A 25021-nucleotide genomic window follows, 5' to 3' on the forward strand; every position below is an offset into this window, starting at 1 on the left:
TGGTCAATCTTGTTTTTTCTAGTTTCCCACCCACTAAGCTCCTCCCTCCCTCCCTAGCCAGATTATTTGAAGTAACTCCCAAATAGCATATAATTTCATCTGCAAATATTGGCATTTACCCTCCCCAAAAAGGTCTTTTTAACAGAGGGAACAACATAGTTTCACTCTTAACGTCATCAAATATCCTCACTGTCCATATCTTCTCATTCATCTTTGCACACTCATGTATACACACACATATACACAGAATGAAACAGCATCTGAAAAGTCACACACTAAAATGGGTGAGCTTATGTTTTTACTCTCTTAGTAAGTCTTTATTTACACGATAATACTTAATGACCCACCAAACCCACGCCTACCATATAGTTAATCCTAGTCCCTGACCATTAACAGGGGCCCTCTCCGCCTTACTCCTAACGTCTGGCCTAGTAATATGATTTCACTTCAACTCCTCCTTTCTCCTCACACTAGGCCTAATAACTAATACCCTAACAATATACCAATGATGACAAGACGTCGTGCGAGAAGGTACATTTCAAGGTCACCACACATCAATTGTCCAAAAAGGTTTACGATATGGCATAGTACTATTTATTATTTCAGAAGTATTCTTCTTTGCCGGATTTTTCTGAGCATTCTACCATTCTAGCTTAGCCCCAACCCCCGAACTAGGCAGTTGCTGACCTCCAGTGGGAATCAACCCACTTAACCCCTTAGAAGTTCCACTATTAAATACCTCTGTTCTTTTAGCTTCGGGAGTTTCAATTACTTGAGCTCACCACAGCCTAATAGAAGGGAGACCGAAAACATATAGTTCAAGCACTATCAATTACAATTGCTCTAGGACTTTACTTTACTCTTCTCCAAGCCTCTGAATATTTAGAGACTTCTTTTACAATCTCAGACGGAGTATACGGCTCAACATTTTTCATAGCCACAGGCTTCCATGGCCTTCACGTTATTATTGGATCAACCTTTCTCCTAGTATGTCTCATTCGTCAACTAAATTTCCACTTTACATCAAGCCATCATTTCGGATTTGAAGCAGCCGCATGATACTGACACTTTGTAGACGTAGTATGACTCTTCCTATACGTATCTATTTATTGATGAGGCTCATATTCTCTTAGTATTAATTAGTACAATTGACTTCCAATCAATAGTTCTGGAACTAATCCAGAAGAGAATAATAAACCTTATAATATCCCTCTTTATAAATTCTTTTATTGCTCTACTATTAATTTCTGTAGCATTTTGACTACCCCAGCTAAACGTATATGCTGAAAAAGCAAGTCCTTACGAATGCGGCTTTGACCCTATAGGATCTGCTCGCCTACCATTCTCAATAAAATTTTTTCTTGTTGCAATTACATTTCTTCTATTTGATCTAGAGATTGCTCTTCTTCTCCCCCTCCCCTGAGCCTCCCAAACAAACAATCTTAATCTTATATTAACTATAGCCTTACTTTTAGTCTTAATTCTTACTCTCGGACTAGCCTATGAATGAGTCCAAAAGGGTCTAGAATGAATTGAATATGATAATTAGTTTAAAAATAAAACGAGTGATTTCGACTCACTAAATTATGGGTTACCATAATTATCAAAATGCCTATTATTATTCTCAATACTATTCTAGCTTACTCTACATCCCTACTAGGAATATTTATCTACCGATCCCACCTAATATCATCACTTCTATGCCTAGAAGGAATGATACTATCAATATTTGTCCTATGCTCACTCTTAATTATAAATTTCCATTTCTCTTTATCATTTATGATTCCCATTATTTTACTAGTATTTGCTGCATGTGAAGCAGCTGTAGGTCTAGCCCTTCTCGTAATAGTATCAAATACATATGGTCTAGACTATGTCCAAAACCTAAATATTCTTCAATGCTAAAAATTGTTATTCCCACAATCCTACTTGCCCCCCTTGTATGATTCTCAAAACCCTCCATAATCTGAATCAACCCCTCAATTCACAGTCTGTTAATTAGCCTAATTGTTCTTTTCACATTAAATCGTCCTACAAATACAGATCTAATTTTTTCACATGGGTGTTTTGTTTATTGTTTTCTCTACACCTGCTGCATCTTCTCTTTTTTAATTCTTGGAATTATTTTTTGTGGAAGAAACGCTCATTCGACCAATTAAAAGTCTTCCAGATTCTAGGAACTGTTCATTTTAGGCTTGTGGCTTAGTTTGATATTTTCCTGTATTTTTGTATAGCCTGAAAATTGGAGGTTGGATATGGAGGCTGGATTAGATTTAGGTTCCTTGCTTTTTCCTGTAAAACCCCCTAACAGGTGGTGGTGTATGTGTACATCAGGAGGTGTGCATTACTCCTGGGGCGTCTGGGGTCTCTTTTTGATGACATGAGCAGCCAACAAGGTCACTGTCTAGCATTTAACTCCTTGGGGGCTACTTGGCAGTGATGGTCCTTTATTCCTGCTCCAGATATCAGGTCTCAGCCGTAAAGAGGAACTTCCCCTCGGTGGTGATGTGTGGTTAGCCTCGAAGACAAAGCTCATAAGAAAGACAGGATCAAGCCTTGACTCCTTTTATTTACCAGGTTTCCCCCCTCAAGACAATAAGGCATCTCCTAGTACCCTCCAAAGGACACTAGGCAGTGTCTTCATTCCTTTTTTTTAAATTAGTGCTTTTAAGAACTAAGAATCTGAAAATGCATGGTTTCAATGAACAGTAGCATTAGCCTTACCCTCAATCTGTTCCATCTTGGCTAGTGGCTCCTAAGCCCTTTTAGGGACAACCTTAGTAATCTTTGATAATGAAGTACTTATAAAGGGACATGGAAAACATAAAATCTGAGCTGGGGTTGTGGCTCAGCAGCAGAGCACTCATCTAGCACATGTGAGGCCCTGGGTTCGATCCTCAGCACCACGTATAAATAAATAAAAAAGTTATTGTGCCCAACTACAACTAAAAAATAAATATTAAAAAAAAAAAGAAAATATAAAATCTACAAAGGCAGTCTGAAATGTCCAAAGGGGCACTACTTAACTTGTATTGAAACCAATCATTCACCTAAAATTCTCTTGAAACTGCTCGATAAAATTTGCCAGATTTATAAACAAAGTAATGTTTTGTCAGTTAAAATTGAGCTCAAAGAAAAATATGTGGGTTTTGAATTTGGAACTTTATGGAATAAAAATTTATTTTTTAACAAAAATAAATTTGTTTTCTAAAAAGTCACTGAATGAATTGGTTTGAACTAATCTTTATATGAAAACTGTCACATGGAACATTTAAAAAAAAACATCCCTGCTAGCTGGACACGGGAGCTCTGACTCACCATCCAGAGAAACGCTATTGCTGCCACAGAGTCACCCATCTGGATGGAGCTCAGACCGTTTCATCTGCTCTGTGAACCCCTGAGGTGCAATGGCCCAGCTCTCCTTCAACACTGCTCAGCCAGGAAGACCAACAGGCCTTGCTGCATCCAGTTTCCTGTGGTCTTTTACTGTCACCACTTTCTCTCCATTGACAAGAGTGTCAAACACTGGGAATACACCGACAGCTGAATCACAGCCTGCCCCAGAAAACACACAGGCAAAGCACCACCCTGAACCACAGACTGTTGAGAAAGCCGCGAGAGCAGGAGAGAGCGCTGGCAGCTGCAGGTCAGAGGAAGCTCTCCAGCGAGGAGGCCTCCAAACTCTGACTGCCTGAAGACGTTGGATTTGGCCAGGTGGCAAAGAGACCCGAGGTCCAATGGGGGAGCCGCGTATACAAAGCAAATGAGACTTGAGTCTCAGACTGAGGAAGTCTCCCCAAATCTTTGGCCCTCTGCCCCTGCAGACACTTGACCTGGCCTACAGAACCAAGCTCCAAGTGAATCAAACAGCTCTAGTGCTGTGGGCACTGGTGCTTATATACGTATTCCTCATTTTACCCCTGAAACAAGCCACCAGGAAGGCACTGCCAATATCCCCGATGTACAGATGAGCAAGGAGAGGTTTGGAATCCTGCCCAAGCTGCAAGACAAGGGACAGGCAGGACCGGGTAGTGAGGCAGGCAGCCTGGCCCAGAGATCTCTTCTCACCTCTCTGTCAAATGCCTCCCAATGAGTGCAGGCTTCTGCCACGTCTGCCACTATCACATGAAAAAGCTTGGCTGGGTGCCATCAGTTCACAGCTTTCTTCACATTAAATTATTAGACTTTATCTTAGAGCATTAAAAAAAATTAAATAGATAGTACAGAGACCCCATATGTACCCTTTTCCCTACATATGGTGTCCTCTATTAATATCGTGCATTATTATATGGTACGTTTGTAACATCTGATGAACCACTGCTGATAACAGGATTCCCAACTAAGTTTCTAGTTTACATTAGTCTTCTCTTTGTGAGACATATATTCTAAGGATTTTGACTAATGCATAATGCCATGTATATACCATTATAGTGTTATATAAAATATTTTCACTGCCCTGAAATCCCCTGTGCTCCATCTATCATTCCTCCTGTCTTAAGCCCCTGACAACTACTGGTCTTGGTATTGTCCCCATAGTTTGGCCTTTTCCAGAACGACACATAGTTGGTATCACACAGTGTGTAGTTTTTTTCCCAATGACTTCTCTCACTTAGCAGGATGCATTGATGATCCCTCTGCATGTGTGGCTCAAGGGCACATTTCTACTGATCACTGAATAATATTCTACTGTACATTACTAAAATTTAGCCATTCACCTATTGAAGAACATCTTGGTTGCTTCCAATTTGGGGCAATTAGGAATAAAGCTGATATTAACATTCACATGTAGGATTTTTTTGTACACACACGTTTCCAACTCATTTCCAACACGTTTCAGACTTTTTAAAACAGTTTCATCATCATGCTGGTTTATATTCAATTTACAGACAGTTAAAACCCCCAAGGATTCCATTCTTCACATGCAGTTTTGAATCTAAGCATGTCCTATCAAATTTGTTCTTTGTGACATAGCCTGTCATTCAAACTGACAGACCTTAATGGTGGCATCGATCATATCTCTGCTCTCTTGTCCAGCTCCAGGACACCCACACATGGCATATCTGCATGTCATCAGTCCTCATTCTCACCACTGATCAAAGATACTGATCAGCACTGGAATCCTGTCATGCCCCATTAGCAGAGTAACCTAGATTCATTAATCAGCACTTCATGAATACAGACCATGCAGCTTACGCCATAAGAATAGATTTTTGTAAGCACACTGCTGAGACCTGCAGTAATCCTGAGGTCTAAATGTCTATAAGTGTTAATTGGCTTGGCTACTGCTGAGAACTACTTTGAGGTATGTGATAGTTCCCTGTAAAGGAACTAAACACCATTAGACCCAAAATATCATGGGGCATGTCCCGAGCCAAAGGCCCAGGGTGACGTTGCCCATCTACCCATTTTCAGAACTCACAGAAGCATGTGGTAAGCACCTGGCCCAGGTGAATTCTGTGGCACACAGGCTGTCAGGAGGTTCTTGGGTGCTACAAAACAGTTATCACAAGAGGGGCTATGGTCAAGACAGAGGGTGTCCAAGAGGTCGTGAGAGCAGACCTTAAAGGGAAGGCTCTGTGGATGTGCACTATCCTCACACAAGGGGTTTCATAAATTTTCAAGACTCAGGGCAAAGTGAAAATGCAGAGACCTCATCAGGGCTGCAGAAGTCAATATTCCCTTCCCAGCCTACTCCTGCCCTAACCCAGACAAATAGTAGTTCCCAAACATATTGCTCCTCAGCTGCAGGCTACTTCTGGAATGTGAATCCAGGATGGATGAGAAGCCCCCGCCCAATCACCCTGAATGCACCCACATCACTGCCAGCCACGACAAGGATGCTCACCATCTGTTTTGCAGCTGTGAAGTACACAAGCCCTCATGCTCAGATGTCCCAATGAGGAGCAGACAGCCACAGTGGGACACAAGTCTTCCCCACTGCTGCAATCAGCCACTGCCCTGGACAGTCACACAGAGTGGGGTTGAGAGGGAGGGACTGGGCAGCACCATGTGACAGGGAGCAGGTAGCCATAATCTAACCTGGACAGGTAGGACTGCACAAGTCCACAAGTCCCCTGAGCAGCTCCATCAGCCCACTGAGCTTCACTTACAAAACAGATTCGAAGATGAAAGTATAAAGAACTGTAAGAGGCAACCAGTGCATGAACCCCAGTGTGGGCCCTCTGAAGTCCCCACCCCATGCAGCTGTGTAGGTCACTCTCCCACACACCCAGCCCTGCCCTCAATGAGGTCCCCGCACAGTGATCAACAAAGGCTTTTCTTTTGCTTAAAATAATGGTTATTAAAATTCACACCAAAAAAAAAATCACTGACACTCATCTTTATCCAAATTAGTCTAGGGATCCATGATCACATCAATGGGTCCCAGAATCAAGGAAATTCAGAAGCACCATTTCCACCAGCCCTTGAGCTTCCAGCTCTCTGAAACATCTTTCTATTAATTGACAGGCTTCTTATCATCAACTGAAAGAATAAATAAGTACACATTTTTAAATTAAAATATCAATTGTTTACCAAAAGAGCTACATGTTCTTGTTGGGTGTGGTGGCCCATGCTTATAATCCTAGTGACTCAGGAGACTGAAGCAGGAGGATCATGAGTTCAAGGCCAGCCTCAGTGACTCAATAAGGCTCTAAGCAAATTAGCAAGACCCTGTCTCAAAATAAAAAATAAAAAGGGCTGGAGATGTGGCTCAGTGGTAAAGTGTCCCCAGGTTCAATCCCCAGTACCAAAAAGAAAAAAAAAAGTTACATTTTTCTTTAGCTGATGTAAAATATTACTTTTATCTGACAATGTATGCTTCACATTTGGAAAACCAAGACAAGCAAATATTATATATGATGATCATAATATGTATATATGTATGTTTATACACATATATTGTGCTAAGCAAACATTACAAATGACAATTATATGCTATGTAAAAATATAAAGTTGTCTGTGTATAATACTACCTCGTTTATCTTACAAAGACACCCTGTGTGGTTAGCTGTCACTGGAAAAGCACAGATCTGTAAATTACTATGAACTCTTTATTTTAGCAAGATGTGGCCTATTTCTCCACCCCAATGTGGTGACTGCTTAAAAACATACCACATCACCTAGGTGTGATTATCTCAGCCTACAGGTGACTTCTAGCCATGCTTGGACAGCATCGTTTCTGACTCATTTTCATTTTGGATTAATTTGTCCATTTGGTTTTTTTCTTCTACTTTCTTCTATTCCATTTCCAGATTCAGTAACCTTATTTTGGCTTTTAACCTGCTTTTCAAGCAATCAGCTGCCTTCTCTTGCTTTTCATTGCTGGGATAGTTATGAGACTCATCTCCATTATATCTGGGTCAAGATAAGAATGAGAACCCCATCCCCACACTCGGAGATAAAGTAAAACAGATGAAGATCCAAAGAAAGATTCAAAGCCTAGAAGGTCAACAAAGGGGCCTGGATAATGGTTATATTATTTCAAAAATGAACAATTTTAAGAAGAGATTCTTCCTACCAAATCACAGACTCTAATATGGAGGTTAGTCAGCATTCACTGCTCCTGCCCTATTGCAGAGCCAGAGTCAGGGCGGTGTTCCGTGAGGATGCTCAACACAGAAAGGGAGGCCAGGAACTAGATTGCTCTTGGGTGACACACGGCCTTAGGTCTCTGTGCATGAATCACTCAGGAACCTGCCAAGGTCACTGTTCTTCCTTGGTCCTGTATTGACTTTCAAGCATTCCATATACAAGGGCTCTGGTGGTGACTGTTTAGACTGGGCAATGGAGGAAGTCACAGCAAAGCAAGTGGCCATGCTGGTCAGGGTGTGGGGACAGGCCCTGGGCTATGTGGATGATTTATTCCATGAAAAAGGAAGGTCAAAATTCTGGGACAGCCTTCTATAGACTTCCACTCAGTGGCTACCTATAAGTGATGTTTCTGACTAGCTGTGTATCCATTTGACAAGGAAAAGTCTACATTTCCTACTCCATGATGAGTTTTGCAAGGCCAAATCCCATGAATCCATGGAACATATCTTTTTTTCTTTTCAGGCAAAGAAAGAACTAATAATGTTAGTCCCCACCCCCCTCAGTCTCTCTCTCTCTTTCTCTCTCTCTCTCTCACACACACACACACACACAGCAAAAGAATAAATTTCTCAGACAATAAATGCAAAGGACAATACTCAGTTCTCCCATGTGTAAAACACTTAACATTCATCCTGGGTAACGCACAGCCCTCTCTATACTATGAAATGAATGGTGTCAATATCCAGAGAAAGAAGTTCTCTGGATATGAGCATTGGGCCCTGCATAGTTCTAATATGGATATTAATCTGCATTGCTTGCTTTGTAACTCTCAATATAGAGATTTAAAAGTGAGATTTTGTTTTCCTTTACTGAACTCTAGCTGTAGACTGAGCCGACATAGAGTCCTTAACGTATGCCAGCTTTATCTAATATTATGGTGTCTCTAATCATAAAAGAAAGAAGGGTCTTGTAAGATGTAATGATTCCCCAGATATGAGAGTTGAAATGATCTACTGGAAGATGACTGTCAAGAGTTAGGAATACTGGTAACCATCTACCTTAATATCAGAAATATCCTGAATCTTTTTATATAAATCCTGCAAAATTAATGACTGAAGATGACTTATGTACCATAAAGGAAAAAAAAAAGTGCTGCCAAATAAATTATGACCTTCTGAATTGAAATGCACATCTCATTTTCAGAGCTGCTTAAAATATTCACTTGTGTCGGCCAGAGGGGATATCTTTCTTCAAAATCAACAAAAGATTAGGGGGAGGGAGAAGGGAAGAGAAAAGGAAGGGGAAGAACGTGGATTGGAATCAAATTCCTTGCATGTATTATTTTGTCAAAATGAACACAAATACAATGTATAATGCCCTAATAAAAAAATCAACAAAATATATCACTTTAAAATAATTTGAAAAGAAGTTAATGGTAAAATCGAGCAAGATAAAGAAAGAATTTTTAAAAATTATTACAAATCAGATATTAAATGAAACCCAGAAATCTTTTGGCCTAGAGAAGCACCTCCTTAGTCATCATGACCACAAAAGTGAATGAGAAGCATGAAAGAAGAATTGGGGGTGGGGAAACAGGCTTCTCTCTGCAGGGAGATGAGGAATCTCCCAGGATAACCGACCAGAAAACTTGGGGAGAGCCGCCAGTACATCTGCTGCGGAGGAGGAGGAGGGAGGTCTCCTTCCAGCAGAAACAGGTCTGGCTAATCCAGTGAATTCAGGGAATGTGCCCAGGTCAGCAAGCTGCAGCGGAGAAAGAGACAAGACAGCGGGAGGTGCAGCGGGGATTTGCGCTCTGTGTGCAGGCTTGAGCCCGTGAAGGGGAGAAGCCAAGGGCAAGGCTGGAGTGGAGCCCAGCCAAGGGCAGGAAAAGCACCATCGGGCACCGTCTACTACTCAGCACTGGGATTGTAAGAAAAGCCATGGGTAAGTTAAGTCAGGCGCACCCCACGGAAAAGCTGAATACCTGCCCGAAAATACTGACCTGCAGCCGGGTCATGACAGTCCCTTGACTGTCAAGACACAAACAAGGAACAGGTGAGTCACCTGCTGCAACTCTCTGCTCTAGTGAGTTCCCAGTAAGTTAACACCAACCACCAGATTTAGTCAGAGGAAGGAGTTAAGAGGGAAAAAGTAGAATATCAGTCAAAGGCACACATTCAACAAAGAGCAGGATGGTAAAGGGGGAAGGTGATTAAAAGGCACAGAGAAGAGAGAAGAAAGAAATGCAGAAAGGTAGGAGGCGGGGACGACAGTTTGAGTCAGTTTTGGGGGGTTTTCATGCAATGACAAGGAGATATTTTGTGTGTCCCTCCCACAGGGAGCAGAAGGGTTTGGGGCCCAAATTACAGCTGTGCACAGAGGCCAGATGGCTGAAATAGCACTCTATCTTCCACCTCAGAATTTTCATGTATAAACTGTGGCACCCGCAAGAATGATCAGAGTTCAATGAATCATTCTCAGAATTACTTGAGGCACTTCTTAAAAATACAGACTTCTAGGCCCCACTTTGGACCCTGTAGGTCAGAACTCTCAGCCAAGAGGTGCAGAACCCACATGTTAACAGCCAGGTTTATGGACCACTCGACTACAAAGCCCCCTGTGGGCATTTCTCACTCAAACGTTTTCTGAGTCCATGGACCCTAGCTCTAGAGGACTGCCCTACAACTGACTCAAATATCAAACTAGGGGCCTCCTCCTGCAGAAATGAATAAAGACCTTTACTGGTGTCTCAGTCCATTTGGGTTGCCATAACAAAATACCATAGACCAAGTGGCTTATAAACAACAGAAATTTATTTCTCCAGTGCTGGAGGCTGAGAAGTCTAAGATAAAGGTCCCAGCAAGTTTAGTGTCTGGTGAGGATTTGCTTTCTGGTTCACGGACAGCACTTCCTCACTGTGTCCTCACAGGGCAGAGGGTGTGGTCTCCCCCACAGGCCTCTTTTCTCACTCAGGAGGACTCCACCCTCATGACCTGATCACTTTTCAAAGGCTCTGCCCTCCTGATACGATCACACTGGAGACTAGATTTCCACATATAAATTCCAGGGGACATAAACATGAAGTTCATTACAACTGGATGTAAAGAATAATGACAGATGCCAAAAGAGTCTTCTAAGAATAGCCCTTGGGGACAGGTAGCAGAGGAGCAAGGCACACACTAATGAACTGAGTGAACCTTTACAGGCCATGCCCAAGAAAGAAATAAGCTGATGTATAATGAGGGCCCGTGGCACGGAATACTATCTCACTAAACAACATGATGGACTTAGGTATGTGGAAGTTAGATGTCCATAAACAGAGGAGGATGAACACTTTGTTTAAAATCATGAAGCCTAGAAGTGACAATCAGGATATACACTTGGGTCTTCCTGACTCCAAGTTCACTACTCCGTTTATAACCATTTGTGAAATCCCTTGGCATCATGCTTTGATCAACCAATCAATATTAAAGTACCAGAATGTTCTAGAGGCAGTTTTGAAAAAGCAATTTTGAACTTGGTTCCCGCCTTTCGGATCTCCATTCAGTTGTACCCACCAGCTGTTCATGTTCACAGTCTGTTCAAGAGTCTTCTCCAATGTACATGTCCTCGTCTAGAGGCCCACAAAAGGAATTCAGTCACTCCTCAGTTCTGAGACTGATGGCTTTGCCACACACAGCCACAGAAGATTCCTCCCTCACTCCAAAAGAACCAAGGATGCAAATGACAGGACTTTGGCCCTAACATATGCTCATGACACCTGCTCTTGCCTTGTTTGTGCTCAATTGAGCAGCCTGGTTCTCCAGCCCATCCCTCCCCTGCTCCCTCTCATCCCCCTCCTCACCAGTTGTATGTCTGCTTACCCAGATCCAGCCAACCCCTTTCGGGGTAAGTGAATCTTGATCATATCCTGTTAGGGTTTAGATATGAGGTATCCTCAAAAAACTCTTAGGTGAGACAATGCAAGAATTTGCAGAGGTGAAATGATTATGAGAAGTATAGCCTAATCTGGGAGATTAATCCACTGATGGATTAACCGGGCGGTAACTGTAGGCAGGTGTGGCTGGAGGAAATGGGTCGCAGGGAGTGTGACTTTAGGGTTTATATTTTGTCCCCGGTGAGCAAAGATCTCCCTGCTTCCTGGTTTTCATGTCTTGAGCTGCTTTTCTCCACCATGCCCTTCTGCCATGATGCTTTGTCTTATCTTAGGCCCAGAGCTATGAAATTGGCTGACTGTGGACTGAACATCGGAAACCATGAGCCAAAAATAAACTCTTCTTTCTCTATATTTTTCTTGTCAGGTCTTTTGGTTACCATGACCAAAAAATAAATAAATAAAATGCTGACTAAAACACCAATAACCCAGAGTCCAAGATCACAGCCCTGTCGATAACCTACTGTTATCGACCATTCCTGACCAAGTCCCCGGACTCACCAGTAAGATTCCACACTGCCCAGACTCTCACGCGTCTGTCTGGGAACACTGTATTCACTTTTAGAACCAGGTCCAAGGCTTCTCACATCTCCTGGGCCAAGGGTCTGAGTTTGCTAATAACAGAATACCACAGACTGAATGGCTAAACATTTATTTTCTCACAGTCCTGGAGGCTGGAAGTCCAAGATCTCAGGGCCAGCAATTTGGTTTTTTCTGGGGCCTCTCTTCCAGCATGCAGACAGCTGACTTCTCACTGTGTCCTTTCAGGGTCTTTCCTCTGAGTGGACTCATCCCAGGCGTCGTGGTCTTGATGAGGACCCAAAACGACCTCATTCCACCTCTCTAACAGTCCCATCTCCACATACATAGTCACATTGTGAGGTGCATTTTGAGCTGGGACTTCAACACGTGAATTTGGGGAAGACACAATTCAGACTATGACACCAAATACCTGGGTCACTCAACTGCCTGCTCCAAGGTCTTCTCCATTATCCAAATCAACAAGTTCCCGTAATGGGCCCTCCAGCCCCGCGATGCTGAAGACCAACCCCTCCCTTCCCAAACTCCCTGCTAGGAAGGGAGCCCTTCTCTCTGGCTGCTCCATGCAGTAAACAAAACCAGAACATAGTTGGACTAGCTGGACAAGTCATAAGAAACCTTGCAGATTAGAACAAACAGTTTACTCAAGATCAGAGAGGCCATCCTAGCTCAGTTTACACAGCATCCTGACCTACTTAGGTTTGGATGATAAATTTCATGGTCACTATACTTAACATCTAAATGAACACATGACACAAAGAAGCTAGTAATTTGTTTTAAAAACTCAAAATATAAAATATGCTGAGCAGTAAACTAGTAACTGTATCATCTTAGGAGGGCTATTTATCTAAAGGCCGAGATCAAGTGTCCTTTATCAACATAATGAAGCCGCACTGCCCAGTAGAGCTGACCTGGTCACATTTATGAGCACAGACCTCTGTGCACAAGCACAGCTTCCCTGGATGTGTGAGCAGCCTCCTGCACAGACAGTCCTTTAATATCTGGAATACCATGTCCAGTAGCCATTGCTGGAAAATATCACCCACCTTTATATCTTATTTAATGCTGAAATGATCAGGCAAATAGGTATAATCCCAGCAACTCAGGAGGCTGAGGTAGGAGGATCCAAGCCAGCCTCAGCAACTTAGCAAGAACTTGTCTCAAAATTAAAAAAAAAAAAAAATTAAATGGGCTGGGGATGTAGCTCAGTGGTTAAGCTTCCCTGAGTTCAATCCCTGATATCAAGAGAAAAAAATAAGAGCTTGTGGACTGTCCAGGGACATCCTTTTAATACTAGCATGGAAGGGGAGAACCACAGCCCCTCAATTCCAGTGCATGGGGACCTGCAACTGTCTGCTGCTCTGTGGCCAACCCTGAGACAGGACAAAGTGTTGGCCAATATCTAATACTAGATATCAGGAATGGCACTCTGGGCCTGATGCCAATGGCCGGCCAACTTCCAGTTGGACTTTGATTGGCAGAGCCACCTCAAGGCCAGGGAGAGTATGTTCTATCATTCCAGGCAGGAAAACACTGAGTTTTTCCTATAGGTCTAATTAAAAGACAAGACAAAATGGGGAGGTGGGCACAGGTGGGAGGAAGAACTAGCTGTCTCCGGAACCCCACTCCTCTAAGCTCCACAGATGGCTACATTTCTAGAACATTCTAAACCACAAGTGGACCAGCCACAGGCTTACATCTTCAGCAGATGAGGATGCGAATGGACTTTCAAAGGCTGCGAACTCTTTAGGGTCCCCAGGCTCAGTCCCCTCACTCACACAGGTTATATCGCCCACACTGATGGAGATCGCGAGCAAGCCCTCAGGAGAGACCACTCCTGCAGTAACGAAATGTGGTCTTCTCCACAACCCTGCACGCAGAGTACTGAACCTAGACCTCAAAGCACAAGTTAAACTGCAAACCAGGCCGCCTTTGAGGCGTAAAAGATTTTTTATTTCTATTTTAATGTCTTGTTCTGTTTTATTTTTAAAGTAAAATTCAGTAAATGGCACAAAAAGAGAAAAATTAATGATGCATCTTGAAGCTGAAAATTGTTTTTTATTTAAAATTTTTTTTTCTTGGTTGTTGTAGATGGACAGCATGCCTTTACTTGTTTTTTTTTTTTTTGTTTGTTTGTTTGTTGTTTGTTTTTTAATGTGGTGCTAAAGATAGAACCCAGTGCCTCACACATTCGAGGCAAGCACTCTGCCACTGAGCTATACCCCTACCCTAGAAACTGTTTCTTAAAAAGCACCCTGGGGTGAGGGCACAGGCCTGCACCCACACACTGGAGGAGAGCTGCAGGCGAAGGCCTGTCTCCCAGGGCCTCGCTGTTGTTCTGTGAGGGGAAACCACAGCTCAAGAAGATTTCATCCCTGGACTGGCTTCCTCTAGGCAAGCTGGTTCACCTGTGCCCAGAAACCCCTCCTCACCAGCCACACACTTGCACGCACGTGTGCACACACACACATCCCTGCTGCCTCCAGAAGCATTCATTTCTACTACACCTCAGTCCAAACCACAATGGAGACCTTAACAATGACAATAAACAGCAGATCCTTTAAAAAATAAGGAAATTGGGTAAAGGGAAAATAAACCAAGGAAAAGAGGATGACTCAAGTTGAAATTTAGCCCTCAAGAATTCAAGCCATGTGTTACAATGAAAGAAGATAGCCACTAATTTGGTTCCCAAATGACCCCTCAGGGTAAGAACTTGATTGTCAAACGCTCTTTTAGCTCAACAGGAAAAGATAAAATAACACTGGGAAAGTTTTCACATCTTCTTAGTAGAGAAAGAGTCAATAAAGCGCAGCAAGACTATGAAATAAGTGAATGTCACAGATAACCAACCCCAGCTCACTTTGAGCGCAGAATCATGAGCCAAACAGCAGCGAGGCCACACTGACCTGCTAAAAGGAAGTCTCTGGGGAGCTTGATTTTTAATGTGTCTTTTTTTTTTTTTTTTCACTGTTTGCCAAAAAGCAGCTATAAAATAGGACCGAAAAAAAGAAATGGTGGTTAGAAGCGTTCCGGAAGGAACACAGCCATCCCCTCCAACACGCACTGTGTAAGAGCTGACGTGCGCTTGCTAGGAGAAGCCACCTTGGCTCAGCAGGCTCCCCAGTTCTGTCCCCTTCGTGTGCACACATGTGCAGGACACAGCAGCACAAACAGCCTAACAGCGTTCTCTAATTAAACAAGGGAGACAAAGCCCTCCCTTAGCACAGGCCCTAACCGGGCTCCAATGGAAAACATATGCCTCTCTAGATAATTCCACCTGAGACTTCCAGCACCATATGAACTCTCCAAGCAAGGCAGGCCAAGCCCAGGGAAAACAATACAGGGAACAGGAACAAAAGACTATGCAGTACAGAAGATGACGGTTTCTCATTCATCTCTCCACATGAGCAGCACAGCCTTGGTCTTTAGGACACTCAACATTAAACACGAGCAAGAAATCTCCTCTTGAGTTTCGACTCCACAATCAGCACCAGAACCTGGCCTCATTCCAGCCACAGGCTTACATCTCCAGCAGATGAGGAGGGGATGGGAGGGGAAACCGTTTACAGATAATGACAGAGGAATGCCCTTGGTGGAGCAAATCTGCTGAAAATCCCAAATCGTGCATTCAGCTACATCAGAACTTCAAATCCATATGCCCCAAAGGCCTTGCCCATTTTGATAAATGAAAACCTTGGTTCTTGGGCAAAAGGAGTTTGTTTTCAAAGGCTTGGCAAAGGGACAGCAGTCAATTCTTGACCCACCCCACACACAGTGGTCAGCTTGGCAGCAGCAGGGCAAAGAAGACCCAACCGAGGCTGGTGGCAGGCTGCCATCAACCAGAGCAACTCCCAGAGCATGCTTCTGCTCCCAGCACTCTGGAGTCCCACCTGGATGTCTGCTTGCCTGTTCGTCTGTCTACTACCACTCCTTCCATTCAAAACCAGCATTCCCACGAAGACAGGACCCACTCTTCCCTGTTCACCAGTGTCACCCCAGCCCTGGGCCACTGAGGTTGTCATTCAGGGTTCAGTGAGTGAACAATTCAGTTCAGCCATTCATCAATCATTCATTAAATCAATGTAATGGTTAATCGTGAATTCTCTAAAGCACACTATCATAACAGTAACCACTTGCAAAATTGAAAAAAAAAATATGTACAGGGAACATTAAAATCTCCTTTTTTGGAGCTGGGGATGTAGCTCAGCGGTAGAGAGCTTGCCTCTCGAACATGTGAGGCACTGGGTTTAATCATCAGCACCACATAAAAATAAACAAGACAAAGGTATTGTGTCCATCTACAAATAAAAATAAAACTAAGTAAAACTAAAATTAAAATTTTCTTTTTTTAAAAAAAATACTGAGGATTAAACCCAGGGGTTCTTAACTACTGAGCCACATCCTCAGCCTTTATTATATTTTGTTTAGAGGCAGGGTCTCATTGAGTTGCTTAGAGCCTCGCTAAGTTGCTGACGCTGGCTTTGAACTCCCAATCCTCTTGCCTCAGCCTCCCAAACAGCTGGGATTACAGGCATGCACCACCAACCAGCTCCATATTATTTTTGAAGACACTGTGGGGAGCAATGCACAACATGAGAGGCCCTTGGGTCTTGCCTTAGACTATTTCTTCTTTAACAGAAGCATCAGCTTCTGATTACCCATTCTTCTTGTCTATTTTCTGTTGCTAATAACACAATACCATAGACAGGGTAAGTTATAAACAAAGATTTATTTTGGTCACAGTCATGGCCCAAGGTCAAGAGGCTGCATCTGCTGATGACCCTCTTGATGGCAGAGTCCCTGGGCAGTTCAGGGCATCAGGCAGCAAGACAGGAAATGTGAGCTTGGGAGTCCTAGCCAAATTGGCTTTTATAGCCTATCTGCTCTCCAGATAACTCATTAACCCATTAATCCACTAAGCACATAAGTAGATTAATCCATTCCTGAGAGCAGAGCCCTAATCACCTTTGAACATCCCACCTGGTCCCACCTCTTAATATCTCAAAATGAAGATTAAATGTCAATGGGTTTCAGAGGGGACAAATCATATTCAGACTACAGCATCACAAAAAGTTAATCTAGCTCAGTTTGCCCCATGCTGAAGCTATGTGGCAACTGGGCAGGTCAAGAGGGCGGGGTTCACGACTCATCACCAGCAGAGCTGTAGCTGACATGCAGCTGTAGCTCTGTAGCTGTGAAAACCACCCCAATACTATATAAATATAATATATAGTATATCTGCGTGTGTGTGTGTACAGATGTAAATGTACATGTCTGGGCGTCTTTCTAAACATCTGATACTTTTATTAACTAAAAGCCAAAGATCGTCATTGACATTCTGTAGCCCAGGTTCTTTGGCCACAGCCATGCTCTTGAATGTCACAGGCAGGTGGCAAGACTGTCATAGAACATAGTCTCAAAAGTCTTTCTGCTTCAGGCAAAACCCCCGCACAGCAGAGATTGGGCAACATAAGAGCTGAAACATGGAATATACGCAGAACCAAATATCTCCATCATACACAGAATAGTAGATAAGCAGGCTGAACTTTTTCAGTTATATTCAATGTTGTTATTAAAAATAAAAATTTCTCCTGAAGCCAAATTTCCATTTTGGTAAGCAAAAGCTATCATTCGTGTATACTGGTTAATTAAAAAGAACAGAAAAGCAGTTTTAAAATCACATTTTCATTCCCACTCAATTATATTTTTAAAAAGTCTATTCCAATAAACTTAGGACTTGAGCAAAGAGTGAAATTTCATTGTTAAATATCTTTAAATATTTAAATAGCTTTTATAAGAAAGAAAAGTTAAGCCACACTGGGGTTGTGGTTCAGTGGTAGAGTGCTCGCCTAGCAAGAGTGAGGCCCTGGGTTTGATCCTCAGCACCACATAAAAATAAAAAATAAAAGTATTATGTCCAACTACAACTAAAAAATAAATATTTAAAAAGCTTAAAAGTTTAACACATCATTTTTCATAGTCTGATAATAAACTGGTTAAAAGTCTCTCCTAAAAATTCTTGAAGTTATAGATGACATAATGATGATGCAAGCTATTTTTAATTTGTTCAAAGGCACTTGGAAGTTAATTTCAAAGGTAAGCCAAGCCAGGTGTGGTGGTGCATGCCTGAAATTCCAGAAGCTCAGGAGGCTGAGGCAGGAGGATTGAGAGTTCAAAGCCAGCCTCAGCAAATCCAAGGCACTAAGCAACTCAGTAAGACACTGTCTCTAATAAAATGCAAAATAGTGTTGGGGATGTAGCTCAGTGGTTGAGTGCCCCTGAGTTCAATTTCCAGTAGCTGCTCCCCTCTCCCAAAAAGAAAAAAGGTAATTCAAGAAGATATACACTCATTCCATAAAGGTAAAGAAACAGATGAAGTAAGATTTCCATAATACAGTCAATGCCCCAAGACATTACCCACTCAGGTTACAGGAATCAACTACATGAGGACCGTTGTGGTGTCCCTCCTTTAGCTCATGAGACATTTCTTCCACTTACAAAGATGGATTTGATTTGATGCAACTCTGAGCAACTATGACTCAGTCCATGAAGCCACCTTCTGACTCCTGGTGAAACTCCCCTGGCAGGGTGCTGGTGAGTTCAAGCCTGTACCGCCTGTGCATCTTACGCCCTAAACCATGCTATTCTAATGGATCCTCTGACTCTTGTTTTTACATTTTGTTTGTATTTCACAACAAAGGTCTGATTTTTTGAGCACTGAGTGAATATATGTTTTCTTGTTTGCAGACACCTGTAATGCGTGTCATAGCTAGGGATGATTCTTAATGACAAAAGGTCAAATGCTCTTTTGGAGAGATCTCCTAAAAGTTGTGTTATGATAACTAATACAACTATTAAAGTGACCATGTCCATTTTAACAGGTCTTGGTGTTGTTTTAGTATAAAACGCCAGTATCGATGTCTCACTAAGGATCACATAAAAATGTTTCCTGTGAATAGGAAATGAATTTTTAACTGTCAAGAATCCCCTCCATGAAAGATTTCCCAGGACGGAGTCACTCTTGTCATTTGAAAGGCTGTGTGACCATTAGCCAAACACCTTACATCAAGCAGATGTGGCCGAACGCAAGTCAGAACTACGGTGGGCAAGCAGAAGCCCTCCTCTGCCTCCTTTTATTGGAGCAACTTTTCACAAACTCTGGCTCACTTTTCAGGAAAGTAGCAAGGGATGGTGACATCTAAGGCAAAAGTCTGAGGATCATGCTTGAAAGCTTTTAAAGGTCCTAGCAGAGCTTCGGGAAATCTGTCCCTACACCCGCTGCAGACCCTTGGAAGATTCCCCCAAGACACAGTTGAGCAACCAGAGAAACACCATGGGAGAGACTCTGACACCAGCCATGTTGTCACCAGCTCACTGTGGGTGACAAGGAACTTGAATTTAGTTCCTTCAGCTATAAAATGAGGTTGTTAAACTGGATCAAAGATTTCCTCTCTTTTATTTCATCATAAGGATGTCTTTTTATTTTTATTTTTTTAAAGGATTTAGCTGCCCACAAAACAAACAACCTGATTTACTAGGTCCAGGCTGGTACAACCGAATCACAGGAATAAGTATCTCCCAGGCTGAAATACCGGAAACAGGTTAGCACCTGCAAAGCACTGGGCAGAGTTCAGGGTTCCAGATGATTTTAATTCTTTCTGGGAATCTTCAGCTAAAATCGGCTTTATCTCAGACAACATTTCTTTCAGCACTTCACAGACTGACAAGACACGAGAGGAAACTGCCAGGGTAGCTTCTGGAAGCTGACAGGGGATACTGACACCTCTATGACCTTGAGCTCCAAACCCAGCCTAAAATGTAAATAGCAACGACGACGACGTGGTCTCAGCTGGTTGTATCCTGGTCAGTGACGGATGAGAATATTTGTCTTGAATACTGTGCCACCGAGGGCGGGGCATGAGTTTCTTTTTTTGTTCTTTTAGGCACATGGTACTCTAGAATCCCACACTGTTCCCCCAAAGCCAGGCCCATCGCCGGGTCTGACACCTGACCCCCAGGGCACAACCCAGCAAGGCCCACCATGCCCAGCCAGGGCGGCCTCCTTGACCACTCCGGGGGTCTGCGAGTGCTGTTTTCTGTGGATGGACAGCACAGAAGCCCCAAGCGAACTCCATCCTCCTCAAGAATAGACCTGAAAATTAAAATACACCATGCACACGGCAAGCAAGAGTGGGGTCTTGGGTGCTCAAAAGACAAGAAGAAACGCTGTAAGCTTGCCCCGAAGAGCTCAAGCATGAGAAATAACAGCACGATTTCTGCGTACCTCAGACTCTAGAAGCTGTTAAGTCAGCGTTAGACAAACTACAGAGAAGTTCATCTACACCACGTGACGGACAGGGAATATTGAACAAGTGGGCTGGCCAACCCTGAGGACGGGACAAGACGAGCCAAAAAGTCAAGGAAAACTCTGCAGACATTCCCCCAAGACCGGCCTCCGCAAGTCACTTCACGGCCCTGGGCTTCAGGGTCCTCTGTAAGATGGGAATGTGGTGAGGATGCCACCTCCTCCCCAGAGATGCCACCTCCTCCCCAGAGATGCCCCCGAGGAACGACCTAAACAGGGTAAGCACTTGACCCATTAGGGAGTCACAGGTTTGTCACTGGGTCTTCATCGTCAAAGCCAAAATCTACCAAATCTTGGTAAGCCCTAACCTGGGTGCCAAAAAATGCTGTTGCCTTTCTCTGCTGGACCCGGCATACCCCAGGGAGCTTCCAGGGCCGGGCCTGGCTGCAGACTCTGTCAGAGCCCCACACTGGGAAGAAGGCCACTTCAAACCAGCAGTGCCCCTCGGCCTCTCCCACCCACCAGGTGACCTTGGGTTTACTATGACCACGGGTCCCTGTGGAATGAGGGGTCCCCACAGGCTTTCTCCTGACTGTCCTCTCCAGATGCCAAAGTGGCCACCCACACCTGCTCCTCCCTGCCCCCTGCCTTTTCTGTAACAGAATGTACCCTGTGAGCTCCAGAGTTATCTACAGTTCCCACTGGCCCCCGGGCCTGCAGGTTCCCTGTCCCCGGTCTAGTGCCTGAGACCTTTTGGGTCCTGGCACAACTCTGCCTCCTCAGCTCCTGCCCTGCCAGACACCATCTCCTTGTCCCAGAGGTAAGGAACCATGGAGGGGCCTCCTGGGCAGACCCTGATTCTGCTGGGGCTGGCCCTCACTCCTTCACTGCCAGCCTGACTCGGGTGTCTCTTCTCCTGCCTGGCCTCACCCTGCACTGCTCCCCAAGCAGATGCCCTTCCCTCTGGATTCCCACACGCTGCGTTACTGGGTTTAGAACAACCCCTGCCCCTGCACACCTGGCAACCCAGCTCATTCCCACCAACCCTAAAGGGGTCCCAGCTCAAGCAACGTCCCCTCCAGGTCCTTCCTGGCCCCAGCTGCACTACCACGCCACCTACTTAGCCTGGCACAGCACTGACGGGAACAGGCCAGAAAGGCTCCAAGCTCAGCTTCTTCCTCCGAGGGTACGAGGAAAGAAGGCCTGGCCTCCCAGTTCAGCAGGGAAACTTCCACTGACTCATCCTTGTCCCTGGTGAGTGTCTGCTAATGGAAAGGACCAGGGGTGCGTCGTTGACGGTCGCCCATCTCCCACGGCCCATCGCCCCCACCCGCTTTCCGACACTCCTTCCGCCTGGAAGGCCTTCCCACCGTCACTCACCCAAACCACTTGCCATCATCCCACACTGAGCACAAGTGCACCCTCCCGGAGGAGACCCTGTTGCCACGGTACCAGCCAGGGTACTTCCCGCTCACTTGTCGCCTCTCCCAAGAGACCCTCGGTGCCAAGACCCACTGATGTTGGTGGATCCGAGGTTGTAGGGGGACCTGAACTCTCCTGCCCGCCCCTGCATAGCCACAGACCCTGCTGAGTCATCTGCACCCATGACACTGAAGCTCACCATCCCACCAAGTGCCCCAAAGACACCTGGGATTTGGAGTTTGATATTTGAGGGCCCTTTACTCACCAGATCATGTTCTACCTATTTAGGTTTTTTAAAAAATTTTACAAATAAAATAATATGCTGTAAAGTGCCATTCTCATGCTAATAAATCTAGTTAGTCTGATAGACCTTATTCATGAATATTATACTTTGTGAAAAAAATAATTTATTTCCTAGATATGAGTTGCTCAGTAATAAAGTACCATTCCAGCCACTTTTTAATATAAAATCTACAACGTGCTGTATTTGGATTGGGGAAGCTTTCTCATGATGGCAGTTAATATGTGGAGAAGAACACGGGAAAAGCAGAATTACCCTTCTCCAGGGAGGTACCTGCAGGACTGCACACCTGTCTCCCCTATCATGGAAATCGTGAGGAAACAGATGAAAAAGCTGAGAAGAGTCACTGCAGCTTCACCCATGCAGTTATGGAGCACCTACTATATGCCCCAGTGCTGGGGACTCACAGCTAAAGCCACCAACCTAGCATATGCCACCCCTGGAGGCAGCTCCGAGGTAGGAGAGGATTCCCTGTGGTCAGCTGGGTGCATTGAACACGGCTTTCTCCCCCATCCCCTCACCAGGCTAGAATAAGCCTAAAATAAGAGCAAAGACACACCCAGAAGAGACAGGAAGCGGGGGAGGAGCCAGCCAAGAAGGCAGCACGGTTCTGGAGTCAAGACAGGTTCATGCTGACAACCCAGTGGGCAGGCAGGGTAAGGACATGCAGACCCACATGCCCATCACTGACACAAAGGTAAGTCCTTCTCACAGCACGTCCACTGTGCCGAAGACCCCAGAGCATCTCCGAATGGCCTCCCTGTTCAAGATACCGACTTTCTCCTGTCTCCCAATTTCAGTCTGAGTCCACTTACAGGCTCCCACACAGGAGAGAAGGAAAAAAAAAGAAAGATACAGATGTCCTCAGTGGACAGCACGCCCAAGGGACTATAGGACAAGAAAGAATGAGGGCTTCTTGAAGGCAAGGTCCAAGGGGCGGGGGTGGAGGGGATCAGAGAGATAGACATGTCCTGGTATTTGTCCTTTATCAAAAGGAATTTTCCAGGTATGCCAGAGAGTTAAAAAGATGAAAGGAAAAAAAAATGCTAAGAGTGATAACAAAATAAAATTGTATGAGAAAGAAAATATAAACAAGGCTCTCTACTTAGTTCAGGTATGAGTAGCATTCACACAGTCATGATGATCGAACCAAAACGGTGATATCATAAAAGCAGAAGCAGGACTGGAAGGGTTGGTGGAATTAGGGAGTGAGGAGGAAATTGATGTCTTAGATGGCCCCGTCATGATCTGGCATTTCAAGATCATTATTTTTTCAGTCTTAAAGTTTTTTAAGAGCATCAACATTAACAGGGGTTATTGTGAAAACGGCCCAGTGGACTCGGTTGATACCAAGCTAAGAAGGGGCTCATTTCCATGTGCAATATTTGCGTTTCACTTACTGCATGTTCTGGAATTGCAGTGTGAGTTTTTCTTTCTTTCTTTTTTCCCCCTTTGACCCAAGCGGTGTATATGACAGAGTTTTAATAATTTTCCAAAAATTAGAAAAATGAACACACAGAAAAACAACCACAATATCTTCCAATTGCATCAAGTTCTCTGAAGAACACAGCACCTCCGACACTGAAATCAGCAGGGGCTACAGTGTGAACATAGTCCCTCAAAGACTGTGTGTTAGAAAATCTCATCCCCTATGCAGAAGGTTGGAAGCTGGGGCCTAATAAGAAGCAACTTTGGTCACAAAGGCTCCATCCTCAAAGATGGATTCACGCTGTTATCTCAGGTTACTTTTTACAGGAGTGGGTTTGATATAAAAACGAGATTGGCCTCCTCCCTCCCTTGCTGGCCCTGCTCCTGTCCTTCTACCTTCCATGTTGCTGTGATGCAGTACAATGGCCCTGGTCAGCTGTTGGCACCATGCCCTTGGACTTCCCAGACCCCTGAATGTGAGCCAACAAATCTCTTCTTTATAAATTACCCAGTCTCAGGTATTTTGTTATAGCAGCAGAAAATGGACTCAGGCAATAGGCAAGACCTAAGGAAGGTGGCCAGGGATGACCTTGTTGAGGATGTGAGTGTTAAGACCCGAGGACAAAGAGGAAGCTGGGAAGGGAAGACAAAAACACCGGGGGGGGGGGGGGGGGGGGGGGCAAAAGGAGCTGAGAAGGGCTCAGTGGCTTTGCCACATGAACAAGAAGGAGAGGCAGTTGACATGGACTCTCCTGCATCCCTTGGTGCTTCTTCAATAGAAACTCCACGCACATCAGCCCAGCTGCCCAACTCCACCCTCAGTGCACACACGTCCTCCTTAAAGTCGACAGGTCACTTCCCTAAACCCAAGGGCCACCCAGGCCCGCATCCTGTACCACACATCTTTCACGATCCACCATGCACCCCACAGTGTGCAGCCACCTGCGAAAGGCAGGGGTCCCTGAGACTTTTCACCTAAGAAGAGCCACCCTGGGTCAGAGGGCAGCTGCAAAGGGGAAGTGAGATAGGAAACTGGGCCACATGACAACTCAAAGATGCACACGCCCAGGCTGGAAAAGGAAGGCCCAGAACAGGAAAAAAAAAAAAAGGTGGCAGGGGCACCTCGGCAGCGAATAGCTGGGGCTGAAATTTTAGTGGGGAAAATCAGTTAACCTCTTTCTCTGAAGTAGACAGAGAAAGCAAGTTACGCGGGAGACAGCTGAAGCTTTAATTTGAGAAGTGACTTAACTTTGTCCTTCCGGGCACAGAGTGAAGGGCCACCGAAGTCCTGCTGTCACTGTATACCCCGCCCCCACCCTGCAGGGCAGTTCACTGGGGGATGAGCCTATGGAAACCAGGTCGGAATCCCCACTTGGCCACATGCTGCTCCTGGGGGACAAGTTACTTACCTACCCTGAGCCTCGACATCCCTTTTGTCAAATAGGCCAGAGACACTTTGCTGCTAATAATTAAAAGACGATGCCACCAAGTGCCCGGCAAAGTGGAGCCCAATACACAGTCATTGCTATTATCCATGGCCGCTGCAGGAGTCAAGAGG

The 25021-nt window shown here is 44.5% G+C and overlaps 1 protein-coding gene across 4 annotated transcripts in view; it reads right to left on the reverse strand.

The window, feature by feature from the left end:
* Positions 1-25021, reverse strand: part of Retreg1 (reticulophagy regulator 1) — a 140557-nt gene that overhangs the window by 102476 nt on the left and 13060 nt on the right. Inside the window, exon 1 of one of the 4 annotated variants that reach the window (XM_078016768.1) lies at positions 15898-16014. The exons of 1 other annotated variant lie outside the window; for it this stretch is intronic. In XM_078016768.1, coding sequence (XP_077872894.1) covers positions 15898-15944 — 47 coding nt within the window. In that variant the 5' untranslated portion in view covers positions 15945-16014. Of the gene's footprint in view, positions 1-11968; positions 12109-13785; positions 13805-15897; positions 16015-25021 lie in introns of those variants that run through there. 2 more of the 4 variants (XM_078016774.1, XM_078016773.1) reach the window with 2 other exon arrangements.

Source organism: Ictidomys tridecemlineatus, chromosome 1 (genome assembly GCF_052094955.1).
Source record: "Ictidomys tridecemlineatus isolate mIctTri1 chromosome 1, mIctTri1.hap1, whole genome shotgun sequence".
Lineage (NCBI taxonomy): Eukaryota > Metazoa > Chordata > Mammalia > Rodentia > Sciuridae > Ictidomys > Ictidomys tridecemlineatus.